The sequence below is a fragment of the Triticum aestivum genome, chromosome 6B, assembly GCF_018294505.1.
Source record: "Triticum aestivum cultivar Chinese Spring chromosome 6B, IWGSC CS RefSeq v2.1, whole genome shotgun sequence".
NCBI classification, from domain to species: Eukaryota; Viridiplantae; Streptophyta; class Magnoliopsida; order Poales; family Poaceae; genus Triticum; species Triticum aestivum.
In genome coordinates, this window is record NC_057810.1 from 691,936,072 (window position 1) to 691,954,901 (window position 18,830).

Below are 18,830 nucleotides of genomic sequence, written 5' to 3' on the forward strand. Positions count from 1 at the left end.
GCATCACCTATGTACTCCCATTGGGCACGACCACGATCAGGCAAGGGCCCTGGTACCATGTCGTTCTCACTCGGAGAGTAAGCTATCTGGTTTCTTAGTTTCTAGAACTCATGATTCAATCTTTATGGAATGTCTTAGTAAATCTTACAAAGAAAATTATGGCACTTTGATTAGACCCCATTTCAGAGTTTGGCACACGGCCCTGATATAACCGGCCCGACCCTACATGTTAATATTCAATTCACCACAAAGTCTAGTGAGAGTTTAAGTCTATACTCAATATCTAGCTGATTTAAGGTGCCTCCACTTAATCATAATCCTCGGAATCTGGATAGTCTACAAGGCCCTGAACCGGAACCTTACTTATGTTGGAGACTTGGTCGTGATTATAATTGTTCCTGAATGTGATCGCTTGTGCAGCTCTTGAATTGTATGTTTGAGCAACAACTTGATCATGGCTAGATGAATTTGAGCCATTAGCTTCATCAACGATACCATCTTCTCCTGTTATATGTCCTATAACTTCACATGGTTCGTCACTAGAAGGACCATTGGAATACCGAAACTCGTCAAAAACAGCCCCAAGTTGTAAGGCTCTTCGCATTGCTGTAGATACATCAACGCCTTGAGTGTCTCCAAACAAGCTTGGCATCTGAGATGAATTAGAAAGACTAATTAATCACTGAAATGTTAACTTTATTTTTTGAGTAATATAATATATGAATAATTTTTTATTGTTAGCTCACCACTGTTCTTTGGACTTTGTCATCTGAATGATAGCCCGGCGTGTAAGGGATTGTATGACGAGTCTTCACGGATTTAGAACTTGAGGCGCAATTCCCGTAGCTATCCATAAACATTGCCATGTTTTGTTCCCTTTCCATGCGTTTTCAATGTTTCTTGAAAATATTAAATGTACAGTTGTTAATACACAATCATTCAAAGATGAAAACTTTAGCTTCATAAATTAGGTACTAGAAAACACTATATAATATCAGGCCTTTCGTTTTGTTGTTCAATTCAATTTTTTTGGTTTCACTCTTCGTCTGTTTTGTTAACTTACAAGCAAAAGCATTTTATATTAATTTTTCAAATACAAGACACTTTGGCTTATTTCAGTCAAATTACATGTTTGACTTAGCTCATTTGAAATGACTCCATACATGCTCCAGAGTTCAATAAATGTATATTGGGAACACACCTGCAGATGCGCAGAAATTTGTTTTCTCGTAACAGTGTCGACGTTCATGATTATCTTTATCTTGGTGGGCGATGCATCTGAAATGAATTAACAGGTGTAATTTCATATTATCGATTTTAAATCGAGAAGGCTAATCCTGAAGTGAAAGTGCTTGGGCCTAAGATGGGTAGTTACTTGCTCCAAGTATTTGAAGAGCATATAAAAACTTGCTCTCCAGGAAAGGTATCCATTTGAGATGAGTGGTCGTTTTAGTTCCATCCTTTTGCTGTGCTACGGACTCTCCAACTTCTTTTCCATGTTGCGCTTTATCTCCAACACCTGCGTGTGCACAACATAATACTTTAATATATGCAGTTTCATGTTTTTGTCCAATCCAAAGGAAGACAAGACTTATTTTACTTGACATAATTCAGGTTAACAACATTGAGAAAATTAATATAATGTTCTGGAAAGCATGAACTAAAACCGATGTCTCTAACTTGTACTACTACTACATATAGCTAATTGCCGTGCATTACAACGAGGCATACATATTCTAGTGATTCAACACCAATCGTACCCGACATATACCTTACACCCACCATATTCTAATGCATGAAGTGATTTGATCTAATTTGACTGAGTTAATGCAAAATATTTTATTTTATTTGATTGAGTTAATGCAAAATATTTGCTTTGATTTTATTTTATTGCCCGTGTCCGACATATAGCTAGAATGACCGGTTTGATTTGTTTGAGTTAAAGAAATTACCTTACACCCACCAAGAGGGGCACTACAAAATATTTAATTTGATTTGATTGGGTTAATGCGTGATGTGGGCGAGGGGAGGCTTCACCAATGAACATACGACCACCTCACCTTATTATAGAGATACATTCCATTTCAAAGCACCTACCTTTTGAACCTCTTAAACTGTTGCCAAAATGATGGTCCTTCTACATTTGGGGGGGGGGGGGGGTTCAAACTGATGGCTAAAGTTTGACACAAAATGTGTGCTCTTGTAAACATGGAAGGAGAGAGTAATTATTTGCCTTGGCGAGGAAAAGGAGATAGACATGAAAATAATTCAAGGGAAGTAATGATATTTTACTCTCACTCTTACTTTTTGTGCCAATCTATAAAAAGAAATCTACTTTGAAAGATGTATTGTACTCCAAAGATTATTTGGATTGTCCATGTGAAAAACTGTACGCCAATAGATTTTCAATGAACCATTGAATTATAGTGTTAAGTTATTTTCTACAAACTATAAGCATAAATACTTGGTCATAAGATGTTAATTTCGACCTTGAAATAGACACTTTATCTTGTTCAGTCTAAGAACTTTTACATCAAGATGTTGCCACATATTATGAATGTTATTAGCATCAAGAGGCTTCTTTGCCAAAAGACGAGCTCCAAGTTCAATAGATCTCTTCATTGTGTACATTGTTGTTTCTGTTGACATCACTGCTTAAAAATAAATAAAATACTTATCAATGTCACATAAAAGAAGATGCATGTTCATGTAGTTGGAGACAAATTATTAGTGAACATACTGATCACTTGAAGGTTTCTATGCTTATTTTTGGCAGCTTCCAGGAACTGAAAGCCATTCAACTCTTCCATGTCCACTGCTGCCATGACGAAATCAACATCATGTGCTTTCTTTTCAAGAATACCAAGTGCTTCGATGGGACTTGTATAGACTGCCACCGGAAAGACAAGATCAACTTCAATATCTGAATGTAGCGATATCTCAGAACATGAAAATAAATGGTTTCCAGGAAACATGAAAAGGTGTATATTTTCATAAAGATGAAGATAGTTCCTCTTTCATGAGATTTAGAAAACCTTACCATAATAGTTCAATTCAGAGAGCATGGATTTTGCAGAGTTGGCATGAAACTCATCTTCATCAATAGCCATCACGCTAAGCGCATATGAGGGCATTCCTTTTGCATTTTCTGCCATGAGGTTTCTCAACACTAGAGCTCTATTTGCTTCTGTTTTGCGTATGTTTGAATGTGGCAACTGAGCATTGGTGGCTATTTATAGGTCAACAAGGTTTCTTCCATTTCACATAGTCATTTGTATAATATATATATATATATATATATATATATATATATATAAATATATATAAATAACATAATACATTACTATTTTTTTTTTGCAAAAGAGCTAATAGCACAAAGTGGGCGGGTGTCGTCCATGCATCCTACATGGTGACACACGTGGTGGGATATAATCCGACACAACAATAAATGAATCACCCCCCCCCCCCCCCCTAAAAAAAGAGTTAGCACCAAATGTAGATTAACCAATAACCACGAAAGTACTAGCTACATAATATGTTTCAAATATATACAAACCAAGCACACATGTATGATCGGTTACACCTAAAGTAATGGAGAAATCTATGTGTACACTTGAATTTATATTTGTGTATGGTAGACATCGAATTCAAAAACGACAAAGCGTAATGACATAACACATTATCGCACAGATGCGACGACAATGTAAAATAAAACCACATTTATAACCACACTTTTTGGAGGAGCTGCACTGAGCAGCGATTCTACATGTAAGTTGTGGGGTTAGCTGACCGCAAAACCTTTTTTATTGCAAGTTTAGTTCTGTTTTTATTTGTGCAAAAAAGGACATTTCAGAGTGATTAGTGCACTTGAAACCACAACTTTTTGGTGCTGGCACGGTCACTGGCTGAACTAATCAAAATGACAAAGTGATGTCGCATGGATGTGAACACAATGTAATGGCAAGATCAAAGTTATAATCACAATCTCGTAAAGAGTTGTAATATTGTTAAACAATGAACTTAGAGTCAATGTTTACGTGTGACCCTCAAATTTTAGAATTAAATAACATTACATTTAGTGGTGATTTCCTTCGTGAGGTCCACAAGTCTGCACTAGATACACAGTTTCAAACATAATAGAGTACTCTACTTTAAATACTAGTTGATCATAAGCAGTCTAATCAACATGGTTTCTAAATTGTGAATAGTGAAATTTCGTATGGACCGCTAGAAACTAGAATGGGTATAAAATGGATGGCGCCATTTGGATGGTCTGATGTCATTGGTCAGTGGATATCCGATATGGGTGGTTAGAAGTTAGAATGGATACAAAGTGGGTTGCAACCTTTGGACAATCAGATGTCACCGGTCAGCAGATATCTCGTATGGATGGTCAAAAGTTAGAATAATTACAAAGTAGGCTGCATCCTTTGGATGGTCTGATGTCACCGGTCAACAGATATCCAGTATGGATGGTCGGAAGTTAGACTAGATATAAAGTGGGCTGCACTCTCTGGATGTTTGTGATATTAGTTACACTACATTAACTATAGTGTTTATGTTCTCGCACCCCTCAACCACCAATTGTCTCAAATAAATGAATCTAGCTCTTGTTTTAATCAAATCAGGGTGTGTAGATTACCATCGTTTCATATTTACACATGGTGGTCTCTTTATGACGTGTGTGCAGTCATATTTCTTCATGCATGCAGCCTAAACAAGTGAATGTTTGTCACACTGGCTTTTGGTGTATATGCATACCACTTCCCAATGTACATTTTCCTTTTGATTTACTGATCGAACACCCTTATACAACTATAAAGACATCACAGACGGAGACTCTATTATGTTTTCTTCTTTGAGAAACACAGTACAAAGGCAGACATTCACATACATGCATAAACACTCATCCCTATGAACATACACATTCATAGCCCATCTCTATGAGCACCTCTGAGAGACAAGACCACAAATTTTAAAACTAAATTTCTCTGATGAGCCAAAAATAGATAATTATCATAATATTTCTTTCACATATAAGGTAAGCATCACCACTGTCAGAAAAAATGAGATGAAACAATTTATTCAATAAATGCACAGTGACTCGCGTCTGTTGTATATTATAGTGTCTGATAGGAAACTATGGTACAGATGTGTACTACAACTATGAGCATGTAGCTGATGAGATGCTTTAATAAATATATATTTTCATAAATACATGACCACTATTATAGTTTGGTATGTTAGAAACATGCAAAAGCATACATCATAATGGCTGGGGCACCTTCACCGTAATGAGGTAGGGTCATCGCCGGTACCCATGTCTGACGTGTACATGCCCAACCAAAAAAAGCAGCGCGGCTTGCCTCCACCATTGCTCACGGCGAGCTCGTCTATGTCTGGGCCGCACCCATTTGGTCATAGTGGGGATGTAACCAGCGGATTTTTTTTATATTTTCTTGCCTCACTCAACACCATTAATAACCAAAATTGACGGAATTTCATATTAGGAACAAAACTTCGACCATGTGTCAAATAGGGAAGATTTTTGATAAGCTTCTACGCACAAATATCTGCATACAAACATACATGGAATCTAGCGGATGTCAAACAACAATAGGAGTTAGCAAAAAGGGAGCATACCCGTGTCGGATCATATATTTTCAACTTGAAATATGTAGCACTTGACAAACTTTCCAGAGCCACGGGATTGTGTGTTTCACTAGCTTGAGCATGACATCCCTCACATGATGGATTGCGACAGTAACACAATTCCTCCTCACAACCTTCTCCAAGCTTTAAGATGCCGTTACCGGTGATGGCATATGCTATCAAGCAAAGGATCCCAGCCCCAACGTGGGGCTATTCTGAAGCCAATGAGATTTTGGGTGGAAATACGAATGCGGTCATCAATACCAAAACTCCCACCATGAATTTTAAGATGTCGTAATGATTGGGACAAGATATTCGCATAGAGATCACAACTTATCATCTCTAATACCTCTAGCACCTTACAACTTGAAAAATTGAGAGAGCATCCCTCAAAGTGCATGCCATCGAGATGTAAGCTCTTCAAGTGTGTGACGAGATGAGAGTTGTGTCGATTACCCGCCAGGGTAAACAAACTATAAGCACTTGAACTTGAGATGATAGAGCATACCAGAGCATGGCTTCATATGTTGGAATGCCTCGTTGGCCCATTCGGTGTTGTCAGCCGCAGTCTCCTGACAATCGGAACTGATATCACATACATTTAGAGGAGTTGGGTCACAAAGACTAAGCAACTCGTTCACAAATCTGCTGGAGCCACTAACGGCATCGTAGCTGTCGGGGTCATCGATGCACAAGGCGGGCACAGACTTCCAGAGAGTGCTCCAGCGCTTAGCAAGAGCGCACGTGCACACAGACCCACAGGAAGGCAGTAACGACACAAGATAGCAGAGAAGATAGTTTGGGAGGGCCCCGAGGTGGTCCTCCACCCCTGGCCAGAGTCGTTTCCATGGTTTCGTCATCATTAAGCCTCTCAGACATTATGTCGAAAAGGTTGCCTATGCCGAAGCTGTAAGTTGTTGGATGTGGTGCGCCAGTGAGTGAGACCGGCCACATGGAGAAGACACACAATAATCATGATCTCACTAGATTAGCTCACCATCAGCCGCCGCTAGTCATGCTACTCCTCCTCTTCCTCCTCCGAGACGGTGCTCAGTTCTCCAAGCAACACAAGAGGGGACTCTTCTCTCATGCCTTCTCACCTATAACTTGGTGGGACAGGAAAACAGAGAATGTCAAAGAAAGGGTGAAAGGGAAAGTGATGGGTGTTTGATGGATGTGGGTTGTTCTTATAGAAAAGAACTTGTATTTAATACCAGAAGGGTCTCGACGGACCCAAAAAAGCCGCTTTAGTAATAATGTTGGCACAATATGAGAGCGGACGAACCGAAAGCGGCGACAAATGGTCCAGATTATCTTGTCATTCATTGTATTATTATCTTGTCATTCATTGTATTACGGGATATGTGTCATCCTCTCACCCAGAGAGAGCCAAATGAGGGTGGTTATGAGTTCAGGTTGTGTTGGTGGATGGGTTCAGTCTGGCGTTTGAATATCCCATGTCTTGTGTGCACAGTTCCTTGGTCCTCACGCTCTTATATGTTTACTAGATGTCCCGTTGTGCCAATTAGTATAGAGACCAACATAAACCCAGAAGTTAAGCAAACTATTTGAAGGATTTTTTCTCAACTGTGTGCTAATGATTACGCTTGTGAAGTGTTTCTATTTGCCTTGATGGTGATAATTTCCCATAGCTTTCTTTGGAGATTTGTTTTTGATGCTCCGACCTTTCCATGTGTGGTAACCATGGTAGGAAAACAACAATTGGGAAATTAGGTATACCATTTGAAGGAATTTTCTAGTGAATATCCTATAAGTAATTATATTTGTATCGCCTTTGTATATTTACCAATGACGGACAACGACGATTGTTGCCTAAGTGTTTTGTGGCTAGGCAGGGCAACCCAATGGCCGGATTGACAGAAAGTCCGACCGCACCCACGCCCATGGCAACCAACCTCAACCGTCAGAACCACGTGCCCCACCCAACCAACCCTCTAACTAGCAAGGCCACATCATCCAAAGGCCGGGCAGAGATCATAAAACACGCCTACAATACCATAAAGTTAGACAATCTATGGGCGGCACATATAGTAGACATTCTTTTTATGAATACCTTTAGCTCGTGATGACAACTTGAACATCTCTGATTGGCGCAGAGACCAACTCCTATGGCAGTATCAACTCTTATGGCAACTCCTATGGCAATATGGCACAATTCTTGACTTATTTTACCCTCTCTTTCTTTTGCATTCAAACTGTATCAGGAACCGTCCTGGTTTACTGATAGTTGCTCATGTCCTTCTTTAGCCGGCCAGGGCAACCCAACAATCGGGGCAATAGAGAGGACGATCACACCCTTCCCCCCTATGGTACATGAATTGAACCATCGGAACCAGGACTGCTATTCTCAACAACCGAGGTGACTCGGAACCATCGGGAAAGATCAAAAGGTCCAAATATCGGGCAGTCAACTAAAAACGGGGCATCCAACCAACAGGCCGCGAGGGAAGTAGGCCGTGGCACAACCTGACATCCACCTAACAATGAACGAAACAGCCCGGCAGGACGCGACCGATGCGCACACTGAGCCGGGCAATCGCGCATGCCCTACGTGTTTTTTAATGTGAGAGCCCGTCCTTCTTTAACACCGCTAACTTGAAAACAAAAATACTGATCAGACAAGACATTTTGGAACGTATTCCATGACTCTCAAAACCAACTTCACGGAGTCATCGATACTAACGGACCAAATATGAAATATGTTCTTGCTCGTACCAAACATCGTCTTCTGCTCTGTATCAATTGTCGCGTCTCCTACTTCCTTCCTTCCTTCTCCATTTTTCTTATTTCCTTATAAACGATATTTTTTGTTCATGTATGGCCTCTTTTTCTGTGGAAATAAAATAAATGAAGGATTTTGCGATCTCTCGCATTCATTAGTCATTAGTGGCAATAGTGTAGTGATTTTCTCAGAATTTTGAAGATTATCCTGTTCAAACAACGGTGTGATGAGTGTAAAAATATCAGTCATCAACCTCCCCAAGCTTAAACTTTGACCGTCCTCGAGCAACAAAGATAGAAATCCAATGGTAAGAAACTCAATTGCTTAGAGAGTTGAATAGCAATTGGTTGTTTGCATGAATTATATGTTGGTGCTGAGAGTAATAGGTATAAACTGATGGTAAGATAAAAGCTTGCATGGCCTTGTAGATCACTGAAGTTGATAACTCAATTCTTGCAATTGTCGAGCTAGAGATGTATAAGAGGATCTCGTTCTTTAGTATTTGATGCACTCTTGATACTTCTCTGAAGTATCTATAATTTTTGATTGTTTCATGCTATTATATTATCAATCTTGTATGCTTTATATGTCATTTCATATCATTTTGGGAACTAGCCTATTAACTCAGTGCTTATTGCCTGTTCCTATTTTCTGCTTGTTTTTGGTTTTTCAGAAAATCCACACCAAACAAAGTCCAAAGCTGATGAAACTTTTTGACGATTTTTCCTGGACAAAAAGAGACCCTAGAAGCTTCAGAAGGAGCCCAGAAGACATACGAGGGAGACACAAGGCAAGGGGCGCGCCCTGGAGGGTAGTGCGCACCATCAACATTCCCTATCATGCCCTGGTGTATCAGTAGGCCATGAATACATCCATAAAGCCACAAAACATCAAAATCTCACCGATAGTCGTTATTTCGATCGTGCCAAAGGCTGAACTCGGGTCTTCGACCCATGATTCGACCATGTCATGTTACCCGACCAACAATGTATTAATTTAGTTTCATATAGTTAGCCCCACTTCTCGGATGCATTTGAGTTTTTCGCCATGGTCGCAACGAGTCATCTATTTGTATAAAGTAAGATACAATCAGCCCCATGCCATATATGCCTACTGTTTTAGTCACTATTCCATGTTACTAGACCTATGCCTAGGGGTGTGTGACATGTGCGATGGCACGTGGCCTTCAATTTTTAGGGGCCCCGAATTTTCTTTTTTTAGCAGTGGGGCTCTGAATTTCTGACCTGCCAATTCAGCCACATGATAGCCCACATGTTACAGGGCCAATTAATGCCACTTGGGCAAGCCTATGTGGTTGCACATGTCAATTCCTATTCATCGCTTATTTGTCGCAGATTGTCGAAGTTCCGCACATGCAACACACTCTTGGAGCCAAGTTTCCTGGTTTTAGGAACCTTCTAGAAGGTTCCGGTACGGTTCAGGTAGGTTTTTTCTCTTCCTTTTGGTTGTTTTACCGGTTTTCTTCTGTTTCAATAAATGTTCGGAAAGGAATGATTGAAATTTCAAAAATTGTTCGCCGTTTCAAAAAATGTTTTTGGAAGTTTCAAAAAGTGTTTGCTTTTTCAATGAATATTGACAAACCTGAAATAATTTTGTGTTTTTCGAAATATGTTTGTTGTTTTCAAAGCAATTTGAAACGCACTACAGTAAACCTCGTGCTTCGCTATGTGCGCCGCACCCTGTACGTACTCCCGTTGGGCATGGCCACGATAAGGCAACGATAAGGCAAAGGTCCTGGATTCTTCTCTAAAATAAAAGGCAAGGGCCCTAGAATCTGGAAGCAGGCCTGCCTGGACAACTCGACGAGCGACAGGGCCTCTCCATGTCAGACAGAGTGAGCAGTGGGAAAAAAGGCCGTTGAGCGCACCGCAGCCGGTATGATAGCCGGGCAACATCGTGAGCTATAGCCGGACAACGCAGGCGCAGCAGGCGCTTACCATTGCTGGTGGCCGAGGGCAGCTACACGCGAACAGCGCCCTGGCTGGTACTTCCCCATATAGAGGGAGATCGAGGTGGCGTGCTCGAAGCAGCCAAGCGGTAGCGCGCAGCAGACTCTACAGGTGCAGCTGGATTCGTCGGCGACCTGGATGTCCATGAGGGACGCCTAGTCGTCTTTTTCGTCCAAACTGGTACGGTGTCGTTCTCACTCATGATTTTCTTTACAAGAATAGCGAACTAGTATATCTAGTATAAACCGGAGAGTAAGCTATCTTGTTTCTTAGTTTTTAACACTCACGATTCAATCTTATTGGACTGTCTTGGTCAATCTTGCAAAGAAAATAATGACACTTTGATTAGGCCCCTAATATTACCGAGCCGGCTCTGCTTGGTAATCTTCAACTCACCATAGAGTCTAGTAAGATTTTAGGTCCATGCTCAATATCTAGTTGAATCAAGGTATCTCCACTTAATCAGAATCCTCGGAATCTGGATAGTCTACAAGGCCCTCAACCGGAGCCTTACTTATGTTGGAGACTTGGTCGTGATGATAACTGTTCCGGAATGTGATTGCTTGTGCAGCTCTTGAATTGTATGTTTGAGCAGCAACATGATCATGACTAGATGAATTTGAGCCATTAGCTTCATCAACGATGCCATCTTCTCCTGTTATATGTCCTATAACTTCACATGGTTCGTCGCTAGAAGGACCATTGGAATACTGGAACTCGTCAAAAACAGCCCCAAGTTGTAAGGCTCTTCGCATTGCTGCAGATACATCAATGCCTTGAGTGTCTCCAAACAAGTTTGGCATCTGAGATGAATTAGAAAGACTAATTAATCACTAAAGTGTTAACTTTATTTTTTGAGTAATATAATATATAAATAACTTTCCATTGTTAGCTCACCATTGTTCTTTGGACATCGTCTTCTGAATGATAGCCCGACATGTAAGGGATTGTATGACGAGTCTTCACGGATTTAGAACTTGAGGCACAATTCCCGTAGCTATCCATAAACATTGCCATGTTTTGTTCCCTTTCCATACGCTTTCGATGTTTCTTGAAAATATAAAATACACAATTATTAGTAGACAATCATTCAAAGATGAAAACTTTAGCTTCATAAATTAGGTACTAGAAAACACTATATAATATCAGGCCTTTCGTTTTGTTGTTCAATTCAAAAATTTGGGTTCACTGTTCATCTGTATTGCTAACTTATAAACAAAAGCATTTAATATTAAGTTTTCTAATACAAGACACTTTGGCTCATTTCAGTCAAATTACATGTTTGACTTAGCTCATTTGAAATGACTCCATACATGCTCCAGAGTTCAATAAATGTGTATTGGGAACACACCTGCAGATGCGCAGAAATTTGTTTCCTCGTAACAGTATCCACGTTCATGATTATCTTTATCTTGCTGGGCGATGCATCTGAAATGAATTAACAGCTATAATTTTATATTATCAATTTTAAATCGATAAAGGCTAATCCTGAAGTGAAAGTGCTTGGGCCTAAGATGGGTAGTTACTTGCTCCAAGTATTTGAAGAGCATATAAAAACTTGCTCTCCAGGAAAGGTATCCATTTGAAATGAGTGGTCGTTTTAGTTCCATCCTTTTGCTGTGCTACAGACTCTCCAACTTCTTCTCCATCTTGCGCTTTATCTCCAACACCTGCGTGTGCACAACATAATACTTTATTATTTGCAGTTTCATGTTTTCGTGCAATCCAAAGGAAGACAAGACTTATTTTACTTGACACAATTCAGGTTACTACCACATTGAGAAAATTAATATAATGTTCTGGAAAGCATGCACTAAAACAGACGTCTCTAACTTGTACTACTATTGCATATAGCTAATTGCGTGTTCATAAACGAAGGTATACATGTTCTAGTGACTCAACACTCATATCCGACATATACCTTACACCCAACATATTCTAATGTAGTAAGTGATTTGATTTGATTTGACTGAGTTAATGCAAAATATTTGATTTGGTTTGATTGAGTTAATGTAAAAGATTTGCTTTGATTTTTGATTTTCCGACGTATAGCTAGAATGACCGATTTAATTTGATTGAGTTAATGCAGTTATCTTACACCCACCAAGAGAGGCATTGCAAAATATTTAATTTGATTTGATTGAGTTAATGCATGCCATGGGCGAGGGGAGGCTTCACCAATGAACATGCAACACCAACTCACCTTATTGGTAGAGACTCATTCCATTTCAACGCACCTATCTTTTGAACCTCTTAAACTTTTGCCAAAAAATAATGGCCCTTCTACATGTGTGTGTGTGTGGGGGGGGGGGAGGTCAAATTGATGGCTAAAGTTTGACACAAAATGTCTGTTCTTGAAAACATGGAAGGAGATAGTAATTATTGCCTTGGTGAAGAAAAAGAGATAGACATGAACATAATTCAAGAGAAGCAATGATATTTTACTCTCACTCTTATGTTTCGTGCCAATCTATAAAAAGAAATCTACTTTGAAATGGATGTATTGTACTCCAAAGACTGATTGGATTGGCCATGTGAAAAATTGTACATTAAAATAGATTTTCAATGAACCATTAGATTATAGTGTTAAGATATTTTCTAGAAACTATAAGCATAAATATTTTGTCATAAGATGTTAATTTCAACCTTGAAACAGATACTTCATCCTGTTCAGCCTAAGAACTTTTACATCAAGATGTTGCCACATATTGTGAATGGTAGTAGCATCAAGAGGCTTCTTCGCCAAAAAACGAGCACCAAGTTCAATAGATCTCTTCATTGTGTACATTGTTGTATCTGCTGACATCACTGCTTTAAAAAAAGTAAGACTTATCAACGTCACATAAAAGAAGATGCGTGTGCATGCAGTTGGAGACAATTATTAGTGAACATACTGATCACTTGAAGGTTTCGATGCATATCTTTGGCTGCTTCCAGGAACTGAAAGCCATTCAACTCTTCCATGTCCACCGCTGCTATGACAAAATCAACATCATGTGCTTTCTTTTCAAGAATACCGAGCGCTTCTATGGGACTTGTATAGACTGTCACTGAAAAACAAGATCAACTTCACTATCTAAATGTAATGACATCTCAAAACATGAGAAGAAATGGTTTCCATGAAACGTTGAAAATGTATATTTTCATAAATATGAAGATAGTTCCTCTTTCATGGGATGTAGAAAACCTTACCATAATAGTTCAATTCAGAGAGCATGGATTTTGCAGAGTTGGCATGGAACTCATCTTCATCAATGACCATCACGCTGAGCGCATCTGAGGGCCTTCCTTCTGCTCTTTCTGCCATGGGGTTTCTCAAACCCAGAGCTCTATTTGCTTCTATTTTCTGTATGCGTGAATGTGGCAATTGGGCATTGGTGGCTCTTTATAGCTCAACAACGTTTCTTCTGTTTCACACAGTCATGTTTATATAATATAAAAAATTAATACATTACTATTAAAAAATGCAAAAGAGCTAATAGCACAAAGTGGGCAGGTGTGGTCCATGCATCCTATAAGGTGACACACATGGTGGGATAGAATCTGACACAACAATAAATGAATCACCTCCCCCCCTCTCCCAAAAAAAGAGTTACCACCAAATGTAGATTGTTCAATAACCACGAAAGTACTAGCTACATAATATGTTTCAAATATATACAAACCAAGCACACATATATGTACGGAAATGATATGTTTCACCTAAAGTAGTGGAGAAAATCTATGTGTACACTTGTATTTATATTTGTTTATAGAAGGCGTCGAATTCCAAAACGACAAAGCGTAATGACATAACACATCGCATGGATGCGATGACAACGTAAAAACAAAACCACAATTATAACACCATTTTTCGGAGGAGCTCCACTCAGCGGTGATTCTACATGTAAGTTGTGGGGTCAGCTAACCGTAAAACTTTTTTGTATTGCATGATTATTCTATTTGTATTTGTGCAAAAAAAAAGGATGTTTCAAAGTGATCAGTGCACTTGAAACCACAACTCTTTGGTGATGTCGCAGTCACTGGCGGCACAAATCAAAACGACAAAGTGATGTCGCATGGATGTGAACACAATGTAGTGGCGAGATCAAAGTTATAATTACATTCTCCTAAAGAGTTGTAATATTGTTGAAACAATGGACTTAGAGTCAGTGTTCAGTGTGACCCTCAAATTTTAGAATTAAAGAACATTACTTTCAGAGGTGATTTCCTACGTGAGGTCCATAAGTCTGCACCAGAAACAAAGTTTCAAATATAATAGAGTACTCTACTTTAAGTACTAGTTGATCATGGCCAAGGAGTCTAACATGGTCTCCTAAATTGTGAATAGTGAAATTTGGTATGGATGGCTGCAAAATAGAATGGGTACACAATGGGCGGTGCCGTTTGGATGGTCTGATGTCATTGGTCAGCAGATATCCAATATGGGTGGCCAAAAGTTAGAATAGATCCAAAGTGGGTTGCATCCTTTGGACGATCAGGTGTCACCGGTCAACAGATATCGGCTATGGATAGTCAAAAGTTAGAATGGCGACAATGTGAGCTGCACCCTTTGGATGGTCTGATGTCACCGGTCAGCAGATATCTGGTATGGGTGGTTAGAAGTTAGAATGGATACAAAATGGGCTGCACTCTTTAGATGTTTGTGACATCAGTTGCACTACATTAACTATAGTGTATATGTTCTCACACTCCTCAACCACTAATGGATCTCAAATAAATGAACCTAGCTCTTGTTTTTAACCAAATCAGGATGTGTAGATTCATGGTTTCACATTTACACATGGTTGTCTCTTTATGACATGTGTCCAGTCATATTTCTCCATGCACGAACAAGTGAATGTTTGTCACACTGGCTTTTGGTGTATATGCATACCACCTTCTTTTTAGAAAAAAGGGCGAGGCCCGGCATTAAATCAATGACGCCCTTACAGACCGATATGCCACGGAAGCAACACAAAACAGAAAAAGAACAGAGCAATACAACAGCTCAAGATACAAGACACACAAGAAACAACTAATCCGCCGCCGCCGCGAACGTGCCGAAGAGGAGGGAAACCATGGAGGGTGATCCAACACCGGAGGAAGCCCGTTTGTCGTCAAGACCCTGAGAACACACACGGCTGGCACGCCCTCTAGTTCCACCTCCGAAGAGGGCACACCCTGCCCTCTTGCCCTAGCTCGTAGGGCGCCGCGCCGTCGGAAGGCGGAGATGCTCTACCCGAGCACGTGTGGACATGGCACATCCGGTGGCCTAAAGGGATGAAGACAGGAATGAGTGCCTCACCTCGCAGAGCCACCACACACAGGCACCACTCGCCGTTGGCACAAATTGCAGCATAAGACCTAGGTTGTCGAACTAGAGGTAAAGAAGAGGCCGGGAAAAAATTGCATCCACCCCTGCCACTAGAGTGTTGCCCCATGAAGAACACCGGCCGCCATGGCAGCCAAACTTCAGCGCAAGAGCCGAGCCTGCCACCCCGCTGTCCAAAGGCGGCGCCTTCAAGAAGGTGACGACGCCGGAGCGCCACCGCCGCCCAAATGGAGGATTTTAGGTTTTCACCAGGGACACATGGGGGGGGGGGGGGGGATGTACCTCGGTGTCGCCCAGAAGAGGGAAAATGCGCCCGCTGTGCCGTCGACATCGTGGCCGTCACCGCCGGCCAAGGGTTTCCCCGATCCGCTCCCTCGACCCTAAGCACACCACCCAGCCTGCAGGCCCGACGAACTAGAGGACGCCGGAGTCCTGAGCAGATGGGGCTCGCCGGGGCGCGCGCGGAGATGCCGCCCTCTTTAGATCTGGCGTAGGGAACCGGCGGAGTCGGCCCCCGCACCGAGCCGCCGACCACCGCCTCCTCGTTGCCCGCGCAACCAAGGATGCGTCTCCGTGTGCCGGTGACCGCTGCCTACTGCCATGCACGCGCCGCCCTCGCCGTTAGGGCCGCCGCCCCAGATCCAATGTCCTACACGAACCATGGGGCGGAGAGGAGCCGCGCCGCCACCTTCCTCGGTGGTCGCACGACCCCCTTAGGTAGCGGCGAGAAGGGGGAAGGGGAGGGGGAGGTGGTGCACGGCGCTAGGGTTTCGCCCCCGGGTCGCCACCGAGGGGCGACGCCAGGGAGGGGAGAAGCCGATCACCTCATATGCATACCACTTCCCAATGTACATTTTTCCTTTTGAATTACTGATCAAACACCCTTATACAACTACGAAGATATCACAGATGGAGACTCTATTATATTTTCTTCTTTGAGAAACACAGTACAAAAGGCAGACGTTCACATACATGCACGAACACTCGCCTCTATGAATACACACACTCATAGCCCATCCCTATGATCACCTTCAAGAGACAAGACCAACAAATCTTAAGACTAAATTTCTCGGGCGAGCCAAAAAATAGATAATTATCATAATATTTCTTCCGCAGATAAGGTAAGCATCTTTACTATCAGGAAAAATGAGCTGCAACATTTCCTTCGTTAAATGCACAGTGACTAGTGTCTGTTGTATATAGTGTCGGATAGGAAACTATGGCACACATGTGTACTCCGGCTATGAGCATGTAATTGATGAGATGCTTTAATAAATATTTTTCGTAAATGCATGACCACTATTATAGTTTGGTACATTAGAAACATGCAAAAACATACACCACAATGGTTGGGGCACCTGTGGCCGCAGAGGCGGAGGACCAAAAAAATTTAAAGTGTGGCGAAGTCTTAAGCAACGTTATTTTTATGCAAACCAAAAGAGTCAATACACACTAACATTGCACACCACAAACGAAAATCAAATACAATGAAAATGTAGACATGTTTCAATAAAAAAACAACCTAAAATATACTGATAATGAAGGTTTCAATGACGTCTAGAAGACCCAGGCAATGACAGTGCCCTACCCTCCTGCAGTTCACAATTCACACCATTAAATTATCACTACATTGCAATATCAATGTTTTAAATAGCGGGCTATGGAAAATAGCGGCGGGCCTCCAAATCAGCTTTAACGGCAGGCTATATCAGGCTATTTGTGAAGGCAGCTATTTAGCGGCACCCTGCTAAAAAGGATATAGCGGGCTGGCTATTTAAAACTATGGAAAATATACATGCATCTAATCTGAATAATTACAGCCCATACAGTACCAAAAATGATTTCCATTTGCAATAATAAATCATTAGAATTGGAATTGCTGATTGCTGCTGATTACAAGGTATTGAAAAATGCTACAAAAGTCAGAAAATACACCTCTCCCGTTTCGCCCCTTCCCCTTACTCTCCATCTTCTGCAGGCCGACGAGAAGGACGCGAAGCTGGGCAGATAGCTGCCCCCGCACTGTGCTGCCGCACCGTCCGCTAGGCCCAGCCGCAGCTGCCGCTCACCGCGTGCCCGCGACCCTATCTCGGCAGCGCCCAGCCACGCCTCACGCTTGCCCGACGAGTGCTCGAAGCTATAGTCACCGACCCGCCGCCCCATTGTCCACCACTGGGCATTTCCTATTAAGCGATGCAGTCGCCCGTTTGCATGCAATTCGCAAACTGGCGCCTGCAGCGCCCCGTGCTGGGCCGGCCCGTTAGTCTGTATTTCATTCCGCAAAAAATGATGAACTTTAAAATCAACGAACTTTTTTCAGATTTGATGAACCTTTTTTCAAATTTGATGAACTTTTTAAAAAATTCATGAACTTTTGTTCAAAATCCATGAGAAATTTTGCATTTGTAAACTTTTTATTTTTTTGCGATTTCTTTATTTTTATATCAACGTGAAGAAAGTTGTCTATATGTTAATGTTAGTAGTAAACGTAGGGTCAAATAGGATTATTTCCTGATCATAAGCAACAAACTGAGCCTGGTCTAGTGGTAGGTTCGAAGCTGTCGACTTAAGTGAGCAGAGATCGATTTCCTCTATTCTCGAACTTTGAATCCCACAGGTGATCGTTCTTTTTTTTCTTTCTGTTTTTTTCTATTTATTTTTTCCTTTTCTCTCCTTGTTTCCTTTTTCTGTTTATTTTCTTTACTTGTTTCTTTTTTCTCTGATTTTCTTTTCTTTTCATTTTCATTTTCTTTCTCAGATTTCTTTTTCTTTTTAAAAGATGTTCGCATTTTACAATTTTTTTTCATTTTTACAAAAAATGTTCCTATTTTCAAATTTTGTTCATAACTTGCAAAATTTGTTCGCTTTGTTTCAAAAAATGTTCATAATTTCATGAAATGTCCCATTTTAAATATTTGTTCAAAAATTTTAAAAAATGTTCATGGTTTAAAACTTTGTTCAGAATTACATAATTTGTTCGCAACTTCAAAAAAGTTTCATGTTTTTCAAAATCATTTTCTGCAGTTTCAATTTTTTTGTTCGCCTAGGCAAAAACAATGTTCCTATTTTCAAATTTTTGTTCAGAATTTTTATAAATTTTTACAATTTTAAAAAGTGTTCGTCTTTTCAAATTTTGTTCACAAACTAAAAA

At 40.8% G+C, this 18,830-nt stretch overlaps 2 protein-coding genes and 1 long non-coding RNA gene across 3 annotated transcripts; all 3 read right to left on the reverse strand.

Annotated features, from left to right (window-relative positions):
- Positions 1-793: 793 nt before the first annotated feature.
- LOC123133015 (uncharacterized) lies at positions 794-1,519 on the reverse strand. Its single transcript, XR_006465134.1, has 3 exons — positions 1,376-1,519; positions 1,202-1,278; positions 794-899 (listed from the first exon to the last, which is right to left on the reverse strand). It is a non-coding gene; the product is annotated as an uncharacterized lncRNA (long non-coding RNA).
- A 959-nt stretch (positions 1,520-2,478) lies between these two features.
- On the reverse strand, positions 2,479-3,155 carry LOC123139644 (two-component response regulator ORR29-like). The gene is made up of 3 exons (XM_044559387.1): positions 3,041-3,155; positions 2,741-2,914; positions 2,479-2,651 (listed from the first exon to the last, which is right to left on the reverse strand). Exons 1-3 carry the CDS (start codon positions 3,153-3,155, stop codon positions 2,479-2,481), a joined length of 462 nt encoding a protein of 153 aa, XP_044415322.1.
- Positions 3,156-10,791: 7,636 nt separating this feature from the next.
- LOC123134916 (two-component response regulator ORR29) lies at positions 10,792-13,400 on the reverse strand. Its single transcript, XM_044554067.1, has 6 exons — positions 13,260-13,400; positions 13,012-13,173; positions 11,892-12,035; positions 11,717-11,793; positions 11,263-11,415; positions 10,792-11,168 (listed from the first exon to the last, which is right to left on the reverse strand). Exons 1-6 carry the CDS (start codon positions 13,327-13,329, stop codon positions 10,824-10,826), a joined length of 951 nt encoding a protein of 316 aa, XP_044410002.1. The 5' UTR covers positions 13,330-13,400; the 3' UTR covers positions 10,792-10,823.
- Between the last annotated feature and the right edge of the window lie 5,430 nt (positions 13,401-18,830).